Source organism: Neophocaena asiaeorientalis, unplaced genomic scaffold, assembly GCF_003031525.2.
Source record: "Neophocaena asiaeorientalis asiaeorientalis breed wild unplaced genomic scaffold, Neophocaena_asiaeorientalis_V1.1 scaffold14, whole genome shotgun sequence".
NCBI lineage: Eukaryota > Metazoa > Chordata > Mammalia > Artiodactyla > Phocoenidae > Neophocaena > Neophocaena asiaeorientalis.
The window spans coordinates 3,336,718-3,362,876 of record NW_020175192.1 but is presented as its reverse complement, the minus strand read 5'-3'; the positions used below and the strand labels follow the sequence as shown (position 1 = coordinate 3,362,876).

Below are 26,159 nucleotides of genomic sequence, written 5' to 3'. Positions count from 1 at the left end.
TGCATTTCAAGTATTTTAGATTCTTTTCCTTTGGAATATATTGATGGCAACTAACAACTCAGGATAACTCAGAAAAACAAACTGATGCTCGGTTATCTTAAGGATGTATTGAAATTCACAAAGAACTGTTTTTTTTGCCTGGTGGTGATTTTTTTTACAGAAATAATAACTCCCATTTGCTAATTAATGTGATAAACAAAGATATAGCCTCTTCTCTCCCATCACCACCTCCAAAATTAATTTTAACAGCAATACTAAGCTTAGGCAGAGAGAACAAATGGGCTAGTTACACATTCATGGAGAACAGGTAAAAACTTTCCAGTGGTTGTTTCTTTGAGGTGTCTATTTTAAGAGATTTGGGGGGGAGTAGGTTACAAGGTGAGTATCCAACCTTTTAGAGAGCAAAAATCAAGAGTTTCGACCAAGTGCCTGCTTATCAAATGTCAACACACACAACGTGCCTAAACCAAGCTGAGCTTGTCTCCAAATTCAGTGTGTTTTGCAACGCCATCCTCTGTCTGAATGTCATAGCCACCTTTACAAAAACAACAGTCTTTAGTTCAACTAAGTAGGAAAAGGCAGTGAAAAGATCCCTTGCTCGTCTCCAGGTAAAAGCAGATATTTTTCTTAAGAAAAACCCCAGTGAGGATAAAAGCCAAGTATTGTTTTAGACTCTCTTCAATTTCAAAAATACCACTGAAAAAATAATTACACCCACGATTTATGCATGATGCATTAGGCAGCCAGGTACAATGCACTGCTACCTTGTAATTGCACTGAAAATGGCAACATCATGAAATATACCCTCAACTTCTTGGGAATATCACCTAGTCTCGTAACAGCTTTGCCACAATGTAAATCTTGTCCAAATAATCTATCTTGATTAAATGATAACTGTAGTAATTTAGTTCTATGACTTAATAGACTTCTGAAGAACTTTTTTTAGTTACTTCTAAAAAACTAGAGGGTCAAATGATCTGTTATCAATGTTTAAGCTTTTTTTTTTTTTTTGCGGTACACGGGCCTCTCACTGTCGTGGCCTCTCCCGTCGTGGAGCACAGGCTCCGGACGCGCAGGCTCAGCGGCCATGGCTCACGGGCCCAGCCGCTCTGCGCCATGTGGGATCTTCCCGGACCGGGGCACGAACCCATGTCCCCTGCATCGGCAGGCGGACTCTCAACCACTGCGCCACCAGGGAAGCCCAATGTTTAAGCTTTTTATTGTGAAAGTTAATAGGCTTGAATCACAAGATTCCCTACAAAGATGACTGAACTGTCATCTGGGGGGAGAGGGTGGGTGCACCTCGGTGTCAGCACATGAAAGTGTTTTTAAAGACTCCCATTTTCCTCCTCCGTATCCCCATGAAGACGAGAACATTCTCCAGGATTGAGTAGGGAAGCAATATGTATACAATACACTATCCATCACCCCTACTTATTACAGACCCAAACTAGAAAGGACAGTGTTCCTTACATAATAGATCGATTATCTTACATAATATACGATAAATATGACAGACAACATCACGCAGGATGGAAACAGCCATTCCGAAGATGCAAACTGCTGAATTACGCATCTGAAGGGGCCAGGTTGAGAGAACCAGAACTTGGATCTAACAGTTTTATGACAGCACAAGTTCTGCTGGGCTACCTGCTCATCCCTTTAGGTTTTCCTCTCATCCACTCTCATCCTGGCAGCCACCCGTGAAGAGGGAGCCTGATGAACGGGACGGGCACTGGATTTCAGTGTCTCCCCGCCATCACTGTTCAGACACCTACCTGTGGTCGTTAATGGGGTTTTCTCTCCTAGCAACAGTTTTAACCTTTTGGCATGGATTTTGCCTTGATAATGTGAGTCAGCCACCACCGCGGAGGTGAAGGACATGTTACAGAGGGTGCAACACTTGTTTTTATCCACCATGTCGGCATCGCTTCCCTGTGAGGGAGAGAGATGAAAAGAACATTAGCGAGAGCCCCAAGGCCTCTGATGTTTTTGTCGCATTCCGTTCTGTTCCACGTGAAACTTACCATAGACTTTCTTCTTGAAATGTCTGTATTGTCTTTGCTCTGCAATCTCTTTTTTTCTTCTCCATGATAATCATCAAAACTTTCTCAGTTGCTAACTTCAACCTATATTTAATAGGGACCACTACTGCCAGCACTGGGAACACAGGACAAATGGGCGGATACGAACCACCCGCAGAAAACCAAGGCCCACAACAGGTGTAAACGCATGGGACCTGGCACCGGGAGGAACGGGGTCTCTCACTTCCTCCATTATATGCATCAAAGTAAGTAAAATATCAGAGTTCACATGGCCTGAATTATTTAGCAAAAATTATCATTTGGCATTCAGCTCTGCCTTTGACCCACTTTAGCCTCACCAGGATACGTGGTCCCCTGTTCAAGATTTTTTTAAAGATTTCTTTAAGGGATTGACTGTTTTGCATAATTAATTTGAGTCCATATCATAAAGCTACGGTGACCATGCTGGCTGAATTTTCCAAGAGAGTTTGTGTCATTTTCCTTTTCTTCAGGACGTGATTCATTAACTGCTGCACAAAATACTTAAATCCAGCTTGATTTTTACTCCTTTGTAAGACTTCACGAAAATGAATAATGATTTGCAGAAAATAAATCCTTTGTCAGACCATGTGACCTGGCTACTGTGCTCACAGATCATCAATTACCTATATTCTGTGAGGGGAAGATTAATCCATGGGCTCCCCTCCTGCCTAGTTAGAAATTGAGGGTAAAGGAGGCTCTCAGATAAGAAGTTAATCTATTCCTTAATGGAACAGCAGTAGCAGAGCATCTCTTTATTAAAGCAGCAGCCTTGGGTGAGTATCTTGCCCCACTATAGCCCCTTCTCCTATCCCCGGCAGGCCCAAGGAGTGCAATTTAAAATAAAAAGGAATGAAATTGGGTCATTTGTAGAGACATGGTTGGGCCTACAGACTGGCACAGAGTGAAGTAAGTCAGAAAGAGGAAAACATATATTGTATAATAACGCATACATGTGGAATTTAGAAAAATGGTATAGACGATCTTATTTGCAAAGCAGAAATATTCTGAGACACAGACGTAGAGAACAAACATATGGATACCAAGGGGGAAGGTGGGGTGGGATGAATTGGGAGATGGGATTGACATATATACACTATTGATACTATGTATAAAATAGGTAACTAACAAGAACGTACTGTATAGCACAGGGAACTCTACCCAATGCTCTGTGGTGACCTAAATGGGAAAGAAATCCAAAAGAGAGGGCATATATGTATACGTATAGCTGATTCACCTTGCTGTACAGTAGAAACTAACACAACATTGTAAAGCAACTATACTCCAATAAAAATTTTTTTAAAATAAAATCGGCTGGGGACGAGGATGAGGGTGGGGATGGGACTGAGAAAGGGAATTCTGTATTTTTCTGCATAATGATAAGATGTCCAGACTGCTGGAGAGTGTTGCCTTGCAAATTATGGGGCAGTTAGAAAACGAACTCCTTCCTTCTTAAGGCATTCGTTGGTAATATGGCTGACAATTGTCAGTCTTGGGAGGAGCGGGGTGTGTGTGTGTGTGTGTGTGTGTGAGAGAGAGAGAGAGAGAGAGAGTGTGTGTGTGTGTGTGTGTGTGAGTGTGTGGTTGTGTGTGTGAATGTACCAGGAGGCTGGGCTGCAGTTCGGGGATCGGGGAAAGGGAGAGACGCCATAAGAGTCTCTGAGATTTGCAGTCCCACCTACAGCTATTTATTCTCTTGACCTTAGCATTTAAATCTTAGCATCTCCCCAGCCCCCTTACCACAGCTAATGAGTGAGATTGAAAGAAATGTACTGCTAGGGGCTGGAGTGGGGGTCGGTGAAAGGAGGTGGATTCTATGGAGAGGGGAGGGTCTTCCCGAAAGGGGTCTCCTAGGGAGGCACAAACCTCAGGGCGGGACGTCTGGGTAGACATCGAGGCTGGACTCACCGAGTGTACCCTTGCTGAGGGTTTCAAGCCGAGGTTTTCTCCTCAATAAAAAACTAAAAAGTGAATTCCCTGGCGGTCCAGTGGTTAAGGCTCTGCGATTCTACTGCAGGGGGTGCAGGTTCAATCCCTGGTCGGGGAGCTAAGATTCTGTATGCCTTGTGGCACAGCCAAAAACATTTTTTTTAATTTAAAAAAATAATAAAAATAAAAAACTAAAATGAAGTCATAAATACTTGTACCCCTTTGTCTGGTCTACGGTGGAGCTGACTGGACCAGGCAGGAAATAGGAGAAGAGTTGGCTTCCCCGCATCGACCTCACCAGCCAAGCCCAGGAGATGCCCCAGATCTATGTATGGGGTAGAGCTAGGAATACCGGGAAATACAAACCAGGGGGTTACTGAAGGCTTTGAGCCCAATAAATGAGGAGTGGACAGGGGAGGACTGAGAGACACGAACCGGCACTTTCCACTCTGTGTGACAGGATGTTTGTCTGGGGGGGGGGGGGGGGGGGGGGGGGAAGGAAGGTTGTCAAGGTGAAAGTGGTTGCTTGAATTACCCGTTTTCACCTACTTACGCATAATATGGGTCAAAGCACCTAATTTTTTTCTTAAAATTAGGCAGAAGATTATTAGCCAAAGCTTAACTCACAACCTACAGCTGTTCAGACCATGTGCATCCCTCCTGCCTCTTTTAGCAAAATTGCCGGCCCAGCTTGCCCCTCTCTGCCTGGAGTTCTAAGGTGGAGACATTTCTACGCAAAGTGGCTGCTGTCATTATATGAAGTGTATTCAGAACTCGTTTCCGGGGCAAAGGACAGCCCTTAAACTGGATAATGACCAGTGGGCTTACGGTATTCATTCACCCAACACATTTTTAAGGACCTCCTAAATGTGTGAGATGCTGTGTTAGAGGAATATAACCCTACTCCTTGTTATTAAGGAGGTTGGGACCAGGAGAACTGGAAAAGGCAGGTATAAAATGAAAGAGAAATATTGTAATCAAAGACATATAGTCTCCTATTGGACCCACGTTCTCCCAATTGTAAGGTAAAAAGGCTAGTAATATAAATGAGCCTATTTCTGTGGATTTTCATCTTCAAGCCTTTCTTGTGCCTGGAATGTCCTTCCTCATCATTTCTCGTCTAATCTCCTCTTTCCAGAACCTGTTCTCATGGCCCAGGTTAACCACCACTTCTTGAGATGAAGCTTCTTCTGTCTCCCTCTACTGCCCTGCAGAAGTGGGCACTGATCTTAGGATCCTCTGTGTGTCCTGTACGTACTTCTCTTATAATAGAGCACTGAGTCATGATGTTTATTTGTTTTCATATTTGTTCCCCTTGTGAGGAAGAAGGACATTGCTAAGGTCAAGGAAATTGATACTGAGGCACCAGCTTTTAGCACAATGCTTGCCACACAGTTGGTCCTACAGTTATTTACTGGATGAATGGAGGAGTTGAGGGTTGGTTTGTGAGGTTAGTAAATTGCATGCCATACAAAGTCAAAAGAGGAGACAGGTAATGCAAGGAGGTCTATGGTCAGCCCAAATCTTTCAGACTGACAGGAAGTTGGCCAGAAAAAGAACCAGAATTTTCAACAATTTATAAACTAACTTGAGGGTTCAACTAGGGCAACATTTTCCAAAAATTTATGTTTGTTTCATCATGGTTTTAATATATATTCTTAGATTTCTGCTCTGCTGGGCAATCTCATTCACATCACAATATAGAACAGCGGTCCCCAACCTTTTTGGCACCAGGGACCGGTTTCGTGGAAGACAATTTTTCCATGGACCGGGGTTGGGGGGTGATGGTTGTGGGATGATTCAAGCGCTTTATATTTATTGTGCAGTTTATTTCTGTTATTATTCCTTTGTAATATATAATGAAGTAATCATACAACTCCCCAGAATGCAGAATCAGTGGGAGCCCTGAGCTGGTTTTCACTTGCCACTCACTGATCGGGTTTTGATAGGAGTCTGCAAGCAATTGATTTATTATGGTCTCTGTGCCGTCAAACCTCTCTGCTGATGATGATCTGTACTTAGAGCCGCTCCCCAGCGCTAGCATCACTGCCTCAGCTCCACCTCAGATCATCAGGCGTTAGATTCTTATAAGGAGCGCGCAGCCTAGATCCTTCGCGTGCACGGTTCACGGTACGGTTCGTGCTCCTATGAGAATCTAATGCCGCCGCTGATCTGACAGGAGGCGGAGCTCAGGCGGTAACGCGAGCGATGGGGAGCGGCTGTAAATACAGATGGAGCTTCGCTGGCTCACCTGCCGCTCACCTCCTGCTGTGCGGCACCATTTCTAACAGGCCATGGACTGGTACCGTGGACCCCTAATATAGAAGAATCAAAGAATAATAGAAGCAGAGAACCAATTGTTATGCAAAAATATATCATGGGATGTAATTATGCCATCATTGCGGAAGAGGGTCAAAGAAAGTTTAGCTGTTGTCTGACAAGAGAGGGGCTGGGATGCCCTGAGAAGTTAGGCAGATTTTGAGGCCCATAGGACATCTTTAATAGGATATGTTACTAAAGAGGTCAGTGTAACTCACACGATGCCACCATCTCTGGTTCCTCTAATGACCCTGGTGGAGATGCAACTACCCAGAAAGAATCTCAATATTAACCAAGGGCCTGGAAACTGCCGGAATTTAATTGTGTGTTCCTGGCTATCTACATCCTAAATTCATAGCTCCTTGCAACTACAGATCATAGCATTGTTCCTGGAGTCTCCTACTGCCCCCCAGAGCCTTGTTCTTCTATGGCTCAGGGGAGAAATTCCATAAAAGTTGATAAACTGACCTCAGTGAACACATTTAAGGTTTCTGGCTTAAAGAGGTGAGAATGGCCCCAAACTACCAAGTAAATTAAGGGGAATCCAAGATTGTCTTAAAATATGGGTTTCAAACTTGAGGTAAACATTCAGTGGGACTTTTTCAATGCAGTGTCCACATGGCTGAAAGAAAAAGAAGTTTGTGGAGGGTCCTAAGGCTGCCTAGTCAAAGCATTCTGCAAAGTTAAGAACTTTTCAGAAGAATTCCATCTAGGTGAAAAAACGCTGCTGACTAGGCCAGAAATCTAGTCTCAAAATTCTGTTTTCTTTTTTTGTACTTTTTTTACTTAATTCAAATAACTGTCTTCATTCTCCTTTACTTTAAGTGAGTGTAAAAAGCCTGAGAGAGAGACTTTTATTTCAGAGTATCAGAGTGAGGAATCCTGTGAAATTGTTCCCTGGAAAAATAAACATAATCAGTGAAAATTCTTTTTTTTTAAAAATAAAAAACTTTAAAGTCTCTGAAAATTATCCTAAGAGCAAACACCAACTTAAAAAATATATATCTATTTAAGAAAATATACTAACTCTCAGTAAGAAGAGTGAGAGTCTACAGCACTTCAGAGACAACCTCTCCCTCCCTACTGACCCCCCAGTTCAACATAAAAAAAGGTCAACTCTGCTGTGTGTGGTCAAGAAATTAGTGTTCCCTCTCCCATCAGCTCCCCATTAAGAGATATCAGGAAGAACAGATCACCAACACATCCCCTTTAGCTCCAAGCTGTAGAAACTAAATTCTTGGCAATGTAGCCCAGACAGAGATCAGGTACTCTCTTCCTCACTCTTACTCATAGGACAGGAGCTCTTTCCCTGGCATAGCAGGCCAAGAATATTGGAACCATGATTGGCCATGCCCCAGTTTGCTTGGAGGAAAGAGGTTCTGTGCCAGGGGAAACAAGCTAAGAAGACCAGAGGCTGCCACCTCTGCCCAGATAATAAAGCAGAGATGTCACTCTGAGAAAAGCAGTGGCTCAGAGATTTTTCCATAAGAACAGAGTGGTAAGAGGGGGGCTGTAAGAACAGAGAGCTCTTAAACTCTCCCCAGAGGAACTGACTGTGTTTGAAATAGAGTGTGGGAAGGTTTATGCTAGAGGATGCTCTCAAAAACAGTGGAGGTTTTGGTGGTAAGCGATTAAGAGAAAGCTGATAGCTCCATCACAGCAATAAGCTAAACCATAGCCCAGCTAGTTTATCAGAAAGAACCAGGGAAAAAGACAGCTAAGGCGAGCCTTCCCGGAGTGAGAACAAACTTCAAAGACTTGCCTCAAAAACTAATGCTACAAAAAGGACTGAATTTAATCTGATCAGAATTTATACCGTGCACTGGCAGAAACAGAAGAGCAATCATCCAGCAATTAGCAAAGCCTAAGAGCTAGGTATGATTCTAGCAGAGGCAGACAGCTTAACAGAGAAGATCAGGGAAAGCGACAGTCAAATAGAGTCCTGCAAAAACACCGTCACCCCACAATAACTGTGCTCTTTCCTAAGGCTGTTCCTCTGAGCAATGACATTTGTGGCTGCATATCATGGTGGGGGGGAGAGATATAATTAAAATAATCTAGCAAAGACACTGGACAAATAAATAAGCAATCAAGAACAAAAACAAACCCAAGAGGGTGGGGGAATAAGTTTCCAGAATTGCTACAATATATTACCTAAAATATCAAGTTTTCAACAACAAAATTTTAAAAAAATTTTTTAAAAACCCAGAAAAGTGTACCCCATACAGAGAAAAAAAAAAAAGAGGGCCCAGATGTTAGGTTTATCTGGCAAAGACTTCAAAGCAACATCAAAGACTTAAAATGATTAAAAATGTGTTCAAAGAATTAAAGGAAATCATGCTTAAATAATGGAATGTATGATGCCAATATGCTATAAAGTAGAGAGTATCAATAAAGAAATAGAAATAATGAAAAAGAATAAAATGGATATTCTGGAGTTAAAAAGCGCAGTAATTGAAATTAAAAATTGACTGGAGGGGCTCATCAGTAGTTTTGAGCTTGCAGAAGAAAGAACCGGTGAACTTGAAGATAGATCAAGATAGAGATTGTGCAACTCAGAAAAGAGAGAAAAGAAAGAATGAAGAAAATTGAACAGAGACTCAGAGAAATGTGGAACACCCTTAAACACACCAACATACGCATAAAATTGTAATACCAGAAGAAGAAAAGAAAGAGAAAGGAGCAGGAAAACATATTCCAAAAAATAATGACTGAAAACTTCCCAAATCTGAAGAAAAACATTCATCTACACATCCAAGACATTCAACAAAACTCAAGTAGAATAAGCGCAAAATGATCTACATCCAAATACTTCATAGTAAAAACACTGAAAGCCAAAGACAAGGGGAAATTTTTGAAGCAGCAAAGAAACACAGCTCATCACAGACAAGGGAACCAAAATAAGATAAACAGTTGACTTCTCATCAGAAGCAATGAAGGTCAGAAGACAGTGGGATGACATACTCAAAAGGCTGAAAGAAAAAAATCTATCAACCAAGAATCTTACATCCTGCAAAACGTTTATTTCAAAATTTAAGGTTAAATAAAGGCATTCGTAGATTTTTTAAACTTGAGAGAATTTGTTCCTAGCAGATCCACACTATAAGAAATACTAAAGGAAGTTCTTGAGGCTGAAAGCAAATGACATCAGACGATAAGTTGAATCTCATAAAAAGAAACAATAAACAAAGAGCACCATTAAAGGTAGCTATGTAATTATAAAAGACAACATAAATGCATATGTCTTCTTTCTTCTCTTAACTAATTTAAAAAGTATATAGAGTCACATGTATATACTTGTATAGTTGGGCCAATAATATATAGAAATATAATATGCTTCACAATAATAGCACAAAGGAGGTAGGTGGGAGCAAACCTGTAATACAGTAAGGAAGTGACACCAGGTTGTAACTCAAATCCACAGGAACTAATGTTAAGAACCATAAAGAGTAACTAAGAAGGTTAATACAACAAACACTAAAATATACACTGTTGTCTAATTTCTCAGCTTCCTTAAGGATATAAAATTACATAAAGTAGTAATTATAGCAATATATCATTGGGTTTGTGACATGCATAGATATTATATATATATATATATAAAATAGCACAAAAAATGGAAAGAGAGAAGACTGCTATACAAGAGTCATATTTCTATATTAGGCTAAAATTAAGTCAGTATAAATCTTAAGTAGATTCTGATAAGTTGGGATGTATGTGTAAGCACTAGAGCAACCACTAAATAAATAATTTCAAATAATACAGTGAAAAATCTCTAAAGGAATTAAAGTGGCATAGTACAAAATGTTCTCTTAATGCAAAAGAAAGTGGTATAAGGAGAAATAAGGGAATAAAAAAGACATAATTCATACATAAAATAAAAACTAAAATGGTAAACATAAATCCAACTATAGCAATAATAACACTAAACTGTGGCGGTATTATAGTCTAATCAAAAGAGAGATGCTAAGACTGGATAAACAGAAAACATGACCAATCTACATGCTGTCTGGAGGACACACACTTTGGATATAGTGATACAAATGGGTGAAACGACAAGAATGAAAAGACGGGACTTCCCTGGTGGTCCAGTGGTTAAGACACCATGATTCCACTGCAGGGGGGCGTGGGTTCAATCCCTGGTCAGGGATTAAGATCCCGCATGCCACAGGGCATGGCCAAAAAATAAAATAAAATGAGCATAGTTTTAAAAAATAAAATAAAAAAATTAAAAGATATATCAGGCAAACAGCATACATAACGAATCTGTAGTGACTCCTAGGAAAAGACTAGGCAGTACACTTTTTAACATCAGTTTGAGCAATCTCTTTTTAGATATGTATTCTCAGGCAAGGGAAACAAAAAACAACAATAAACAAATGGGACTACATCAAGCAAAATACTTCTGCACAGCAGAGAAAACTGTCCACAAAACAAAAAGACAACCTACCAAGTGGGAGAAGATGTTTGCAAATCATATATCTGATAAGAGGTTAATATCCAAAATATATAAAGAATTCATACAACTCACAATTGAAAAATAAAACTGATTTAAAAATGAGCACAGGAGTTGAAGAGACATTTTTTTCCCCAAAGAAGACATATAGATGGCCAACAAACACATGAAAAGTTGCTCAGCATCACTAATCATCAGAGAAATACAAATCAAAACCACAAGGAGATATCACCTCACACCTGTCAGAATGGCTACTTTCAAAAAGAAAATAAATAACAAGTGTTCACAAGAAAAGGGAACCTTGTGCACTGTTGTTGGGAATGTAAATTGGTGCAGCCACTATGAAAAACAGTACTGAGGTTCCTCAAAAAATTAAAAATACAACTACCATATGATCCAGCAATTCCATTTCTGGGTTTCCAAAGAAAACCAAAGCACTAATTTGAAAAGATACAAGCACCCCTATGTTCACTGCAGCATTATTTACAATAGCCAAGATATGGAAGGAACCTAAGTACCCATCAACAGATGAATGGATGGATAAAGAAGACATAATACATACACACACACACACACACACACACACATACACATAATGGAATGTTGGTCATAAAAAGAATGAAATTTTGCCATTTGTGACAACATGGATAGACTTAGAAGGTATGCTATATGAAATAAGTCAGACGAAGACACATACTGTATGATTTTACTTATATGCTGAATCGAAGAAATAAGACAAATGAACAACAAAACAAGTGAACAAATATGACAAAATAGAAACAGAGTCATGAATACAGAGAACAAACAGGTGGTTGCCAGAGGGGAGGGAGGTTGGGGGATGAGTGAAATAGATGAAAGAAATCAAGGGGTACAAATGTCCAGTTACAAAATAAATGGGTCAGGGGATAAAATGTGTAGTGGGGGAAAATTAATAATAATGTGATATCTTTGTATGGTGACAAAGGAGGTCAAAGGTACAAACTTCCAGTGATAAGCTAAATAAGTACCATGGGTGTCAGGTACATGATTAATATAATTAACATCGGTGTATGGTAAAATGAAAGTGATTAGAAGAGTAAATCCTGAGTTCTCCTCACAAGAAATATGTTCCATTTCTCTGATTTTGTATCTATATGAAATGAATGATGTTCACTAAACTTACTGTGGTCATCATTGCATGATGCATGGAAGTACGTAAGTCAAATCATTATGTTGTACGCCTTAACCTTATAACGGTTCTGCATGTCAATTATCTCATAATAAAACTGAAAGGGAAAAATTGGACAAAGGATCTGAATAGACATTTTTACAAAGAAGATATACAAATGGCCAATAAGAACATGAAAAGATGCTTGAATCACTATCTGGAAAATGCAAATAAACCACCGTGGGATACCACTTCATAACCACTAGGCTGGCTAGAGTTTAAAAGATGGGTAATAAAAGGCATGAGCAAGGATGTGGAGAATTAGGAACCCTCATATACTGCTGGTGACAGTGTAAAATGTCACCGCCCCACACTGGAAAGCCATCTGGCAGTTCTTCAAAAGTTGAAACGTGGAGCTGCCGTACCACCCAGCAATTCCGGTTCTAGATACGATCAGTCCTCCTCATTTACAGGCACATACAGGTCTCCCCCGCTTTTCGGAAGTTCGCTTTCACAGAAGATCTCCAATTAGTACCTGTTCCACTAACTGAAAGAAATCCCAAGAGGATTTTGACTTTTGGGGAGAAAAGTGAAAACAGCACTGAGCTTTTGTTTTGCACTGAGCTGTTACAGGGGCAGCACACAGCCGCAGCAGCCGGAGGAGCACCACAGGCTCCCTCCCCGGGAACTACACAGCATCTCAGCATCAAGCTGCCATAGCTTTGCACACCCTGTGAGCATCTGTTCCTCCGTTAGCAAGGTGTGTCCTAAGTTAATCGCTTCTTCGCTTTACGCCATTTCAGCTTACGAAAGGTTTCACAGGAACGCTCCACCTTCAGATAGTGGGGGGAACCTGCATTTGCAAATTTACCTACTTGCAAATATTTATCTGTAACCCCCAAATCCACACTTGTGGTGCTATTGTGGTAATTCGCAGACTCACGCAGTGGCAAAAAATCTGAGTCACCTGACACACACGTTCCCAGCTGAGCTTGAACAAGGCAACGCTGCCTTCTTGTTTCACCTCTCATGCTGTAAACAAGTGTTCTTTTTATGGCCCATTCAGTTCCACATTTTTTTTTGCATTTTTGTGCTTTTTCCTGGTGATTTCACCACTTCAAATGACCCCCAAGAGTAATGTTGAAGGGCTGGACAGCGTTCTCAACCACAAGAAGGTTGCGATGCATCTTACAGAGGAAATACACGTGTTAGATCAGCTTCATTCAGGAGTGACTCATAGTGATGTTGGCTGTTTGAGTTTGGTGTTAATCTATAAACAATACTTTACATCTGGAATAAGGACGAGAAAATTCGCTGATCCTTATGTTATCCAGAAAGTGCTAAAGTCATATCTGCATGATGATAGGTGTGGAAAATCTGGAAAAGTGGCTAAATGTGTGGATTCACAAGATAACAGCCGATAAAAAAGCATAATGGACAGCTTTGTTGCGAGGCTAAAAGTCAATGAAATGTACCATGTTACCCAGAGTCAGGAAACTATTAAACGTTCCTCAGCTAATTTTATCATAAAAAAGAACTATGTATAATCAATTATTTGTAAGAAATGTATATTAAATAAGGCATCTTTAAAGAGAAACACATAAAATGAGGTTATGTATTGATAGATTGACAAAAGTCTTGGGACCAGCGGCTTGCAGGAACGTAACCCTGTATTTCCCCTAGAAGCAGTGGGTCAGCATTTGCTAACTCAGAGCTGGTGACTTTACAGCACATAACTACATGAAAAATGAGAATTGAATGTATATTTCATTCAAGAGAAATAAAAATATATGTCCACATAAAAACATGTACATAAATATTCATAACAGTATACTTCATAATAGCCCAGAAGTGGAAATAACCCACAGGCCCATCACCTGAAGAACTGGTAAACACAATGTGCCATAATCCATACAATGGCCCATTATCAGCAATAAAAAGAATAACGCACTGATACATGCTACGGCCCAGATGAACCTTGAAAACTGTGCTAAGTCAAAGGAGGCAGTCACAAAAGACTGTATATTGTATGATTCCATTTGTAGGAAATTTTCAGAATAGGAAAATCTATAAAAACAGAAAGTAGCCTAGTGATTGCCACACAGTAGGAAAAGGGGAGAGAGAGTGAGAGAAAATGGGAGCAACTCCTAATGGGTACAAGGTTTCTTTCTGGTGAGGATAATATATGGTTTACTATGGTAATAGTTCCACAGGTCTGCGAATGCACTAAAAACCCTTGAATTTGTACACTTTAAATCGGTGAATTGTAAGATATCTGAATTATACCTCAATAAAACTTAAAGGAAAAAAAAAAGCCTAAGAGATGCATTTAAGTATTCCAAAAGCCCAAAGGAATACTACAGTTGAAGCATAACTTTTCTTTTCTGGGCATCTTCTGCTTGGAGGCAAATCCACTGAGAAAGGGAAAAATAAAAAATATTTTGTTCGTGTGGACTGCCTTGTAGTATATGTCTCAGAACTAGCTGGAAGTCCTTGTAATTCTGATCACTGGTGTCCATTTTAGCTAAAGACATTTCGTGGCTGCCATGGAACTCTAACTGCAGCTGCTATTAACCTACACCTAAAGGCAAGAGCAACCTGACACCCCCTGCTAGAGCCAGAAATAACTGTATCTCCCAGCACATACCGTGCAGTAAGATGAAATGTCCAATAAATGCAACTGTTTCCAGAGTTATGCATGTCGTTGCTTATCGTCTGGTATTTAACTTTGAAAAGAGGCAGTAAGCAGGAAAGACTGTTCCTTCTCCTTCTCTCCTACTTTATTGAGACCGAAAGACCTAGAAGATGCGTCCTGACTGACAGCAGGGCCCTGAGCAATCTTTCTCCCACTGTTCTCTCTCATGTATCCTGTCCCCCTCCATTTAGGTCACGCTGTCCTCTCTCCTCCCAGGCTATTCAAATCACACCCAGATGCCGGTCCATTTTCTCCAGGACTCCTGTGAACTTTCAACTACGTCTTCGTGGCTGACCTCTCCCCGTCCTGAATATCTGTGCCTTAAGCTTTGATTAGGTATATTTCTTTAATTGTGTCATCTGCATTTTTTTTATTAGGATCATCTCTCCAAAACCATCTTGAAGGCAAGAACTATAGGAGTGATTCTCTCTCCCCAACCCCCATCTCCAGAGCCTCCTGTGGGTCTAATTACATAGAAGAGACTCAATAAACACGGAATAAATAGTTGCTGAATGAATGATGTGAAGTGGCCATCCACGAACCAGTTCTAACTTGGTCATGTACATCTGTTTTCCGCATAAAATCACCTCTCCCCTGCTCTCTTCCCAGCATTATTGCTGTGTCTCAGGAAAAAGTCAATGGGCATGGAGTTCATACTCAATACTGAAATGGACATAGTGGTAATGGTATGTTATCATGGGAGTTTGCCCACACAACAAGGATGTGTCCTGCTGGCCAGGAAAGTGGATGGTGACCAGATATCCCAAGAGGAAGCTACAGTGTCTGCAAGAAAGTTGGCATGAGCCTCGTGTCCCAGTGTTGACTAGAGAGATACACAACCCATCCTTTGGATGGAAACCATCCCTCCATTTCCATAGGATTGGGGAAAGTGGTCCTTTTGACACTAAAGGAAAGAGAGGAAGAAGATGTCTCCCCGGGAGAGATGCAGAATTGTCTGTGTGCTTTTGGTGTTTGGAAGGCATTGGTTTGTTTCTGCAGTCACTGAAGAAATATTTAAACAGATGGTAACAGTACTTACGAGACCCCCAAACGGAGAAATTAGCCAGAGCCCCTGAGACAGGACAAGCACATAAGTCAGATAAGCCCCACTAACAAAGAGAAGGGGCAAACATAACTGTCACCATTGAATAGATGTGCCACAGAGAACAAAGGCGGTGGGAGAGGCAGGAGGGAAGAGGGGGAGACCAAGGGCTAAAAGCTCTGAAAATCTAGAACCTTCCAAAGGAAAAGCTGTATGTCCCGTCTGAGACACCACTTGAAGATTGGACAGAGCTGAGGTGGCCTTAAAATTTGAATGCCACCCATGCCAGAGAGGCCCTCCTTCAGAGAGCCCTATTCACCTTCACCATCCAAACTCTCAGACCCCACGTACCCACACGGCTGCCTTTTCTGAGCCATATGAGGCCTTTATGTATTTTCCCACACTTAGTTTTCATAGTAACTCTAAAACAGGCTTAGGATTTATCTCTGTCTTCCCTTTTCCCTCATCCCCCAAACACAACCCATCAGCACATCCTGTCAACTTGTCCTCCAATTACACCCCCAAACAGTTTCTCTCTGTCTCTCAGTCCACTTGTATAGTCTTTTCTCTGATCACTTCCACCATTCAAGCCTGAGTCCTTCTCCACGGCATGCCTCTCTTTTATACCCTTAATAGCACTTACTTCACATTCTAAAATTATACGGTTTAGCTATTTAAATAACTTATTTCTTACCTGTCCCCTACCACTAAAGTATTCAATCCTGTGTGCCCAGTACCCAGAGCAAACAGCACTGGCCTAGAGTCTGTAAGACAAGCCACAAATATGGCCACATTTAAACTTTTAATAGTCATATTAAAAGAATTAAAAGAACCTGTGAAATGAATTTTTAAATACGTACTTTATTGAGCCCAATATATTCAAACTAGTTTCCTTTCCACACGTATTCAACATAAAGATTATTAAGGAGCCATTTATATTCTTATTCTCCTACCAGGACTTTGAAATCTGGTGTTTACATTTGCAGCACAAGTCAGTTCAGGTTACCCGTATTTCAGGTGTCCAGTGGCTCCATGGGCCAGTGGCTACTGGGTTGGATGGCATAGTTCTAGATCATAATGAGTAATTGTTAAATACTAGTTGAACTAAAAAATGAATGAATAAATGAATGAAGGGCTCAGTGAATAAATAAATAAATGAATTCCCATTTTCGCAGATCAGGACAGTGAAACCAGAGTGTTTACATAAATTCTCCAATGTGTCATGTGTTTAGAACGTGGGGGAACTGATTTTTGAGTCCTTGACTCACTGAATTCAAGGCAGTGCTATCTCCATGATATGGCACTGGCATCTTAGGTCAGTTGTCTCATCAAAAGCTTTCAAGGGCCCTTTACTACCTAAAAACAAATTCCTTATCATAACATTTAAAGCCTGCTACCACGTAACTCTCAACACACTTTTCCACTGCTTTTCACACATAATGTGCCCCAGGCAAACTGATTTTTTCAAGGTCAGGAACACAAAGGAACCTGCCAAGAGATGGCCTGAGGTCCCTGTTCTCCATGTCTCTGCTCTTCATAGCCTGGTCGCCTGCCCTTGTCGGATGCTGCAGGTGAGTGAGGATCCAGTGCTTTTGGTCCCATTTCTGTATCAGGTTGGACAGCAGCAGACTCCCCAGAAGAGGAAGCCCCTATCTTGTCCATCTTTCTGTCTCTGCCCCAGCAGAGTGCCCGGAACATGACAGCTTGAATGGAGGAATAAACCCCCCATCCTACAACCACCCTGAGTACATCCCTGCATGTCCTTGTTCATATGGCTCCTTCCACCTAGAATTTCCCCAGTCTCTCTACATGCAAGGGTCACTCAGATACCATGTCCCTCATCAAGGCTTCCCCAAGACAGCCCACCACCAAGAGATCTCATTCTTCCCTCACTGCTGCACAACTTCATTTAGGTCTCTCCCCACACACCTGACACCACAAAGCAAATAGCTCACTGTCTCTACTGGATCGTTCATTCTTTGGTTTAAAGAGGTATCATCCCCAGGGCCCAGCATGGTGCTTTTGTGTGACGTCCTAAAAAAAACGCAGAATACTGAATTAAAGAGGAGCAGATCTGCATTCAAAAGATGCTGGTTTAAGTCCTGGCTTTAAATGTTCGAGATGTCACATAATTATTGAGTCTGAAATTTCTCCCCTGTTATGTATGAAATAAAATCTGCCCTGTCTGTCTATTCATGAGGTAAAAGTCAGGATAAAAGAACACAATATATGGAAACATGCTTTGTTTGGAAAGTACTTTTCAAAGTTAATGTTTATATATATATATATACATACACACATGTATATACACATATTTATGTATATAATATAACATATAATTATAATATTGTAATTATATTATTCATATATACATACATATTCAGATAGACTGGGGGATGGATGCATATTATCTTATTTTATCTTTTTCATGGCATTTATTTATACCTGACTTTTCCTCACTTATTTACAGGGGTTCATGTTTAATCCCTGCCTTCTATCGTTGTAATGTATGCTTCTTGAGGCCAGGAACTCTGTTTTATTCACAGCTCTACCCTCAGTGTCTGTAAGAGGGCCTGCTATAGTCCATTCAATAAACATCTGCTGATGATTGAAAAAATACATGCACGCAAAATAAAATGAGGATTCTGAGAAGATGTTGGCGACAGTGGTACAGTTTTAAATTTTCTCTAAATCCCCAAATAGACACAGAACTCAAAAGCCTAACAAGGAAAAACCAAAGACAGCACTTCTAACAAAACTAAATGACAAGGTAGTCCCAGGAACTTCAAAATACAAGTGAATAAAAATAAACAACAAGATCTAGAAGGCCTGTAGGTGTAAGCCTCTGTGCAGGAAAACAGAGTGAAGGCATGGGGCACCTGCAGGACCTCAGAGCAGGAGGGCCCTCAGCGGCCAGTAAGTCCTCATGAGACAGCATGGCAGATGCATGTGAGAACAGCAGCTGAAATTAGGAGGACCTGCTCCATCCCAACAGCAGGTAGGTACAAGGGTCTATGTAAGGCGGGAGAGGCAAGCACAGTCTTGCCCCTTGGAACTTTCAAGGCAATGCATCAGACTTCTTACCAGGACAGAAGTGTATACCGAAAAGACACTGCTGAAGATAGAATGCGTCCCCTGCATCGGCAGGCCGACTCTCAACCACTGCGCCACCAGGGAAGCCCCACACTACTATATTGAAAATAGATAACCAACAAGGACCTACTGTACAGCACAAGGAACTCTGCTCAACATTCTGTAATAACCCAAATGGGAAACAAAATTGAAAAAGAACAGATATATTTATATGTATAACTGAATCACTTTGCTGTACACAACACTGTAAATTAACTATAGTCCAATATAAAATAAAAAATTTTTAAAAATCGGTCAGAACAAGGACAATGGAGACAAAGAAAAGAGAGGTTCAGACAGACATGGAGGAGTGAAAAAGAGACAATAATATTCAGTAAACAAGCTATTGTATTTTTAAACATACTCATGCCAAAAATGTAAAAAGAAAGGAGCTCTGTTAAGTTAGAAAAGCAACCTTGAATCACACCTCCTTGTAAAAGTTCAAGAGACAAATACATGATAATGAGCGAGAGAAAACTATGAAAATCACATTCCATAAGAGTTATTTTCAAAAGGAGCAAAATAGCAAGCTTACAGAAAATGAAAACATATCAGAAACAAATGCTTTCAAAACAAATCAAATGGTAATCTTCTATTTTAAAGCAAACTAAGACACTTTAAGAAAATGATACAAGGCATGAAAGGACAACATAAAAACGAGAAAATTCACAAATTAGCTATAAGAACTACAAAAATCAGTGGAAATAAAAGAATAAATCACTTCAGAAATGAAGATTAAACTAGAAGAAACAAGATGAATAAACACAATGAATAATTCTCTAAGAGAAACAGAAGGTAAAATTAAGGAAAACACTTAAAATCCTAAGGAAGTAGAGATATAAAGAGATTCAATAGTAAGTGACAAATTGAAGAAACACAAGGATGAGCCAATATATGAATAAGAGACCTTGGAAAAGAAAGTGAAATAAAAGAAAGCAAATGTTGGTATTTTCTAAAATTAAAATTAAAGAATATATATTAAAAGAGCATACTCTGAATGTCAATTCAGAGCAGCCAATACTAAAATATATTCCAGGAAAATTACTGAACTTGAAAGTAACATTTTAAAAAAGTATTTGAGGGCTTCCCTGGTGGCGCAGTGGTTGAGAGTCCGCCTGCCGATGCAGGGGACACGGGTTCGTGCCCCGGTCCGGGAAGATCCCACATGCCGCGGAGCGGCTGGGCCCGTGAGCCATGGCCGCTGAGCCTGCGCGTCCGGAGCCTGTGCTCCGCAACGGGAGAGGCCACAACAGTGAGAGGCCCGCGTACCTCAAAAAAAAAAAAAAAAAGTATTTGAGCCTCTAAGGAAATGACTTATTTATAAGGAAAACAATATTAGATCATGATCAGACTTTTCAACTGCAGTGTTTTATTCCAAAAATAAATGGACTAACATATTTTACATTCTCAAGAAAAAAGGTGAGCCCAATTTTTTTTTATATCCAGCAAACCTGACATTTCAATAGAAACGGTCCAAAGTGATAACAGGGATGAACCCAGGTAACTTTGTTCTCATGAGCCTTTCCTACTGTATCTGCTGAAATGACTAGAGAGACATCAATAGAAGACTAGTGGTTGTGTAGTGTATATGGTTACTTATGAAATTAAGATAAAGGGGGTTAATAGGGAGAAAGTATAGTATGCAGGGTCTATATGCTCAGATACTGTGGATATAGTATATAACTATTCAAACTGGGGAGAATATGTGCTGCAGAAAATATCTATCAGTTAATATATTAGTGATGTAGTAATAGTATGGTTATTTGTAGCATGCTATGTCTATGATATTGGAGAGAGTAAATGAATAATCGTGGGACATTCAAATTTTGTCATTTCCTGTGTCTTTGGGAATCAAGAAGAAAGGTAAACAGAAGAAAACGTAAACAGAAGAATAGAGGAGGGTGAGTACAAACCCTGAAATCATGACTGAATTGGAAAAATTGGAAAAATCAGTCTTTACTGGTGAGGTCTTGTGGAAACACACATCTTTCTTAGTTCTATCCAATCACAAACCCAGTACAATATCCCTAGCACTCAGAATCCTAGCAATCTTGAATTTTAGTGGGAATCCTAGCATTCCCACTAAAAGAAACACAGTCTTTTGGGAGAAAAGAAGCTGATTCCAGGAAGTGGACAAGATGAGCTTGGACTATCTTGCCATACTAGATAACAAGAAAGCTATCAAAGATGACCACGGTCATGACACAATGGCTCAGAGGCAAACTTGAAGAGGCTCCCACTGGCAAAAGATGAACTTCAACTGCAATTGATCGAAACACACCGAAATACATTTAATCCACGCACTCATAACAGTATGTCTTAAAAGTCTATTCGGTCACCTCTGCAGGGAACCCAATTCCTTAACTGGAAAACTGCTAATTAAAAGGACAGAATAAAGCAATATTTCTGCCTTTTCTAAAAGACCTGTAACACAGAGTACCAAACAGTAAATGAGGAAAAGTGCTTGTTCAAAACAATTCCAACTAATCAATGAAAAAATGATAGAAGAAAAAATTTTTGCAAGCTTCAGTGAATTAATAGCACCAACAGCTGCTAACATCACAAAAAGAGAGACAATCACATATCATGTCTTTGGATGAAAGAACCCAACACCATTTACAGTCTTGCCAAAGGCATCAATCCCAAAGCTTATCAAGTCTCTGGATGCATCTGCCAGTTTGCAAGGAATAGACAAGATAAAAGAAAAGTATTGAATGGAACCACAAATACACTTGCAGCAAAACCTACACTCTAGAAAATTCTGTAGGTCAAGTGCCCCCAAGTTTTTTCTATGGGTAAATTATAATGAAAAGAAAACGGAGAAGGAAACTGAAGACTCAAATCAATAAAAACAAATACAGGGAATTCCCCAGCAGTCCAATGGTTAGGGCTCCACGCTTCCACTGCCGGGGGCACGGGTTCGATCCCCGGTCAGGGAACTAATAAGAAGAAGAAGAAGATAAACATTAAATAAGAAAACCGTGAAATAAGAACAAATTCATCAAGTTTTTAAAAATTAGGCAAGACTAAACTTTGGTAATTAGGGATGCACACATTGTCATAAAACTATACAAAAACCTGAGAAATGGTTCTGGGAAAGTCAGGGTAGCAGTTTATTTTGATGGCAGAAAGAGGGTCAAGATAAGGAAGGAGCAAATGGAGGTGCTCCTGGGATGAGTGACCTGGGTCGTGGTTGTAGGGTGTCTGCCTGAAAATTCATTAAGTGAAACATCTTTTTTTGGTAGAATTTTGTATCTGTGTTTTATTTTCTAATGAATGGTTTGAAAAGATGTATTCCAGTTTAAAATGCACCTGGCTAGCAGCCCTAAGTGTCTCCCTGAGTATAACTCTAAAATACTAATGAAGAGTGAAAGAGATGAAATGCACACTAAAAATTAATTTGACAGACCACCTGATACCAGGACTTAAACTGAATTTCCACTTGCCATAAGGCAGAAGGAGTTCAACTGAGATAAGCTGTAAAACTGGAATAATAATAGAATTTCCCTCATAGGGTAGTAGTGAGGATTAAATGAATTTGTAGGTGCAAAGTACTTAAAATGGGGCCTGACCCAGAACAAGGCTATATTTAAGAATAAGCTACTGTTTTTATTATACACCTACCCACGGTCACATCTCACGAGACCCATAAAACAAAAGATAAAAATATACTGTCTACATCTCACTGTCCTTCCCCAAAATTCAGACTTGTACCAACCACAACAAAAACTGAACCGCTATACTTTATCATATGGCTTCTTGAACTGACAAATCATTTACTAGTTGTCATTTATCTGCATCCATTCTGTGACACTTATTCATAATTATCAGCTGGGTAAGGAAACGCGACTAATCCATTATACATTGGTGGGTGTAGCTTCCCATCCCAGCAGCCACAAAGATGGGCTATAGGGACAGAGGCAGGGACAGCTGCAGGGGCTCAACATCTTGGGACTCATAGCTTTAAACTGAGGCAGCCACTCCTAGTGTTAGAAAACCAGGCAGCAAGGATAAGAAAAGATGCTACTCAGAAAGCAAGGCTTAACTGTAGTTGAAGATCTTGCAGAAACTGGGGATGGGCCAGGAGCTGTGCCCATCAAGCCACGTTTCATCATGGCTCTAAGAAAGGAATTAGACACTTAGCCAATTGGACACCAAGAGAAGTTATTTCTTCTCAGATTAATTTACAAATTCAACACAAGTTTAACCACTGGACATTGGGGAAAAAGAAATCTGAATTTCTACTGCAAGAGAAAACCAGAAGAAAGCTTAGACAATTTTGAACATTAAAAATTAGGAGTGATTTAGCTTCAAATATGAAAAACATAAACTCTAAGAGTTTTTAGGGTAGGTTTCTGTTACAGAAAGGCTAATGAAACAAAATAAATGCAGAAACAACTAAAGAATAAATTCAAATTAGGATAAAATAAGGGGAAATTTCAAGTCAGTGAGAAAAGTGACGTTATTAAATAAATGGAATTGGAAGATTGAATAATAATTTGGGAAAAATAATAAAGCCATATAATAATGAGAAGAAATATACAGAAATATTCATATAATCGTAGGATGGATTAAACTTTTTAAGGATAAAATAAAAAACAGTTCAACATTAAAAATCTTAATGACATATTCTTCTTGACCAGAAATTTCTTTTCTGGAAATTTATCCTAAGGAAATCATGAGAGTCTGAGTGAATACATACAAGGTTATTTGCTGAAGCACTGATTATAACAGCTAAATGCAAAAATGTATATACTGAAATTAAGAGGACAATTTTTGAACAAATGGTGGTATATTGGTTATTGAACTAATGTTTAATAAACTGTGGCATGTTTATATAAGGGCATGATGGAATACAAAGTTATTAAGTGAAAGCAAAGCTATTAAAGTCATGATAGAAGATATTTACAGACATGGAATATGATTCCTGATGCATTACTAAGCTCATTCATTAGAGATTTTTAAACAAGTATTTATGGAGTGTCATCTCTGCACTGGGGACAGTGCAGGAAACAACCCAGGTGACAAGCCCTGTCATGGAGTTTATATCCTAGCTGGGGAAGCTGATAATAATTAAGATAAATAAGTAAAATACATCATATGTTAGTTATGATTCCTAAGGCAGAGAAAATAATGAGAGGAGATGTGAAATTTTAAAGTGGTCCTAGGGGTGGGGAAGGGAAGGAGTGGGAGTTTCAAATTATTATATATAAGAAGGATAAACAACAAGGTCCTACTGTAAAGTACAGGGAATTATATTCCATATCCTGTGATAAACCATAATGGAAACGAATGTGAAAAATAATATATATATGCATCAATATAACTGAATCACTTTGCTGTACAGCAGAAATTAACACAACATTGTTAATCAACTATACTTCAATAAAATTAAAAACAAACAAACAAAATAATAAAGTGGTCCTAGAAGACTTCACTGTGGAAGAGACTTCACTGTAGAAGGGACTTATTCACTGTGGAATAAAGGCCTGAAAGAAGTGACGATTGGTCGTGCAGATAGATACAAGGAGGAAAAGTGTTCTAAGTGGAGGGAACAGCAAGTAATAAGGTCCTGAGCATGAGGTGACCACGGTGCTCACAGGTTAGCAAGGAGACTGGCGTAGCTGGAGCAGAGTGAAAGGAGTGGTAATGAGGTCGGGGAGATGACCAGGAAGGGGACATGGTGCAAACGGTAAGTTATAATAAAGACATTGGCTTTTACGCTGTATGCAATGGAAAGTCATCTACAGGCAACAACCAGCATGGTCCACGTGCTACCACATACAAAAAGCAATATTTGCATACGTATGCATACATTTTATTTATTCATATAGACATAACACAAGGGAGAAAAGAGACAAGTGAAAACAAAAACTAGAAAGAGGGCTTCCTTGGTGGCGCAGTGGTTGAGAGTCCGCCTGCCGATGCAGGGGACACGAGTTCGTGTCCCGGTCCAGGAAGATCCCACATGCCGCAGAGCGGCTGGGCCCGTGAGCCACGGCCGCTGAGCCTGCGCGTCTGGAGCCTGTGCTCCACAACGGGAGAAGCCACAACAGTGAGAGGCCCGCGTACCGCAAAAAAAAAAAAAACAAAAAAAACAACAACAAAAAAAAACTAGAAAGACATGTCTCTGAATGTTAGAAAGATTTTCTGTATATACGGTTTCATAAAATTTCTTTCTTTGTCCTTTGTAAATTGTCTAAACATTCCACATTGATATGTTCCTTTCTTGTTTTAAGAAAGAAGTGAAATCGCTTTTAAATTTTTAAATTGTAGTTGATTTTCACTGTTGTGTTAGTTTTTGGTGTACAGCGAAGTGATTAAGTTATGCATATCTATATATTCTCTTTCATATTCTTTTCCATTATAGCTTATTAAAAGATATTGAATGCAGTTATCTGTGCTATACAGTAGGAAAAGAAGTAAAATTTTAAAAAAATATTTTTTAAAATAAAATGTGAGCAAATCATGATTTCCACTATCTTGGAAATTTTCAGTTAAAAGGGGAGAGATCACGCATCTATAGATGAGATACTCTTTCAGCAATAGATGGGGCAGATCTACATGAATATCTCTAACTAGCATGACCCACCTCAATATCCGGGTCCCCTGTCCATGACCTCTATTTCCACATGTTCCCATGGGGGTCAAGTCTCTTACCTCTGCAGACTTCTGAATAAGCTTAAGGTCCAGGAACTCCCTGACCCTACAAGTCATGAAGGAAAACTGTCAAGGAGGCAAGATGTGGGATGCAAATCTACAAACACCTGTGATTTTATGTCTTTGGCACCCCCCCCAAATGCCACTTCCCGGTCTCAACTGTCTACAGAGAAGACAGTCGGAAGCAGACATTATACCCCAGTTCCCACCGGTATCACCACAGCCTTGGGGAAATGAAATCAAAGGATCAGACCTAAAGAAAAAAATTTATGGACAGTTTTAAAGGAAAAATAAATAAATATCTCCACTGGATTCACCATGAATACTCAGAAAAGAAAGTCTAGATCTTCAAATTGTGGCACCCAGCTCTGCAGCATCAGTATCACCTGAGAACTTGCTGGAAATGTGAATTCCCGGGAGCCCATCCCAGACCTGCAGCATCAGTGATGCTGTCCACGGGACCAAGCTCCAGGTGATTCTGTTCCATTGAAAGAATGCCCTACCAATTTACATTCCCACCAACAGTTATCTTTTCTCCACATCCTCTCCAGCATTTATTGTTCAACCACTGTGGAGAACAGTATGGAGGTTCCTTAAAAAACTAAAAATAGAACTACCATATGATCCAGCAATCCCACTCTTGGGCATATATCCAAAGAAAATCATAATTCAAAAAGATACATGCACCCCAATGTTCACTGCAGCACTATTTACAA

The 26,159-nt window shown here is 39.9% G+C and overlaps 1 protein-coding gene across 1 annotated transcript in view; it reads right to left on the bottom strand.

Annotated features, from left to right (window-relative positions):
• ZMAT4 (zinc finger matrin-type 4) overlaps nt 1-26,159 on the bottom strand; it is a 328,509-nt gene that overhangs the window by 134,928 nt on the left and 167,422 nt on the right. Inside the window, exon 4 of the mRNA XM_024765120.1 lies at nt 1,779-1,935. Within this exon, the coding sequence (XP_024620888.1) occupies nt 1,779-1,935 (157 nt within the window). The remainder of the gene's footprint in view (nt 1-1,778; nt 1,936-26,159) is intronic.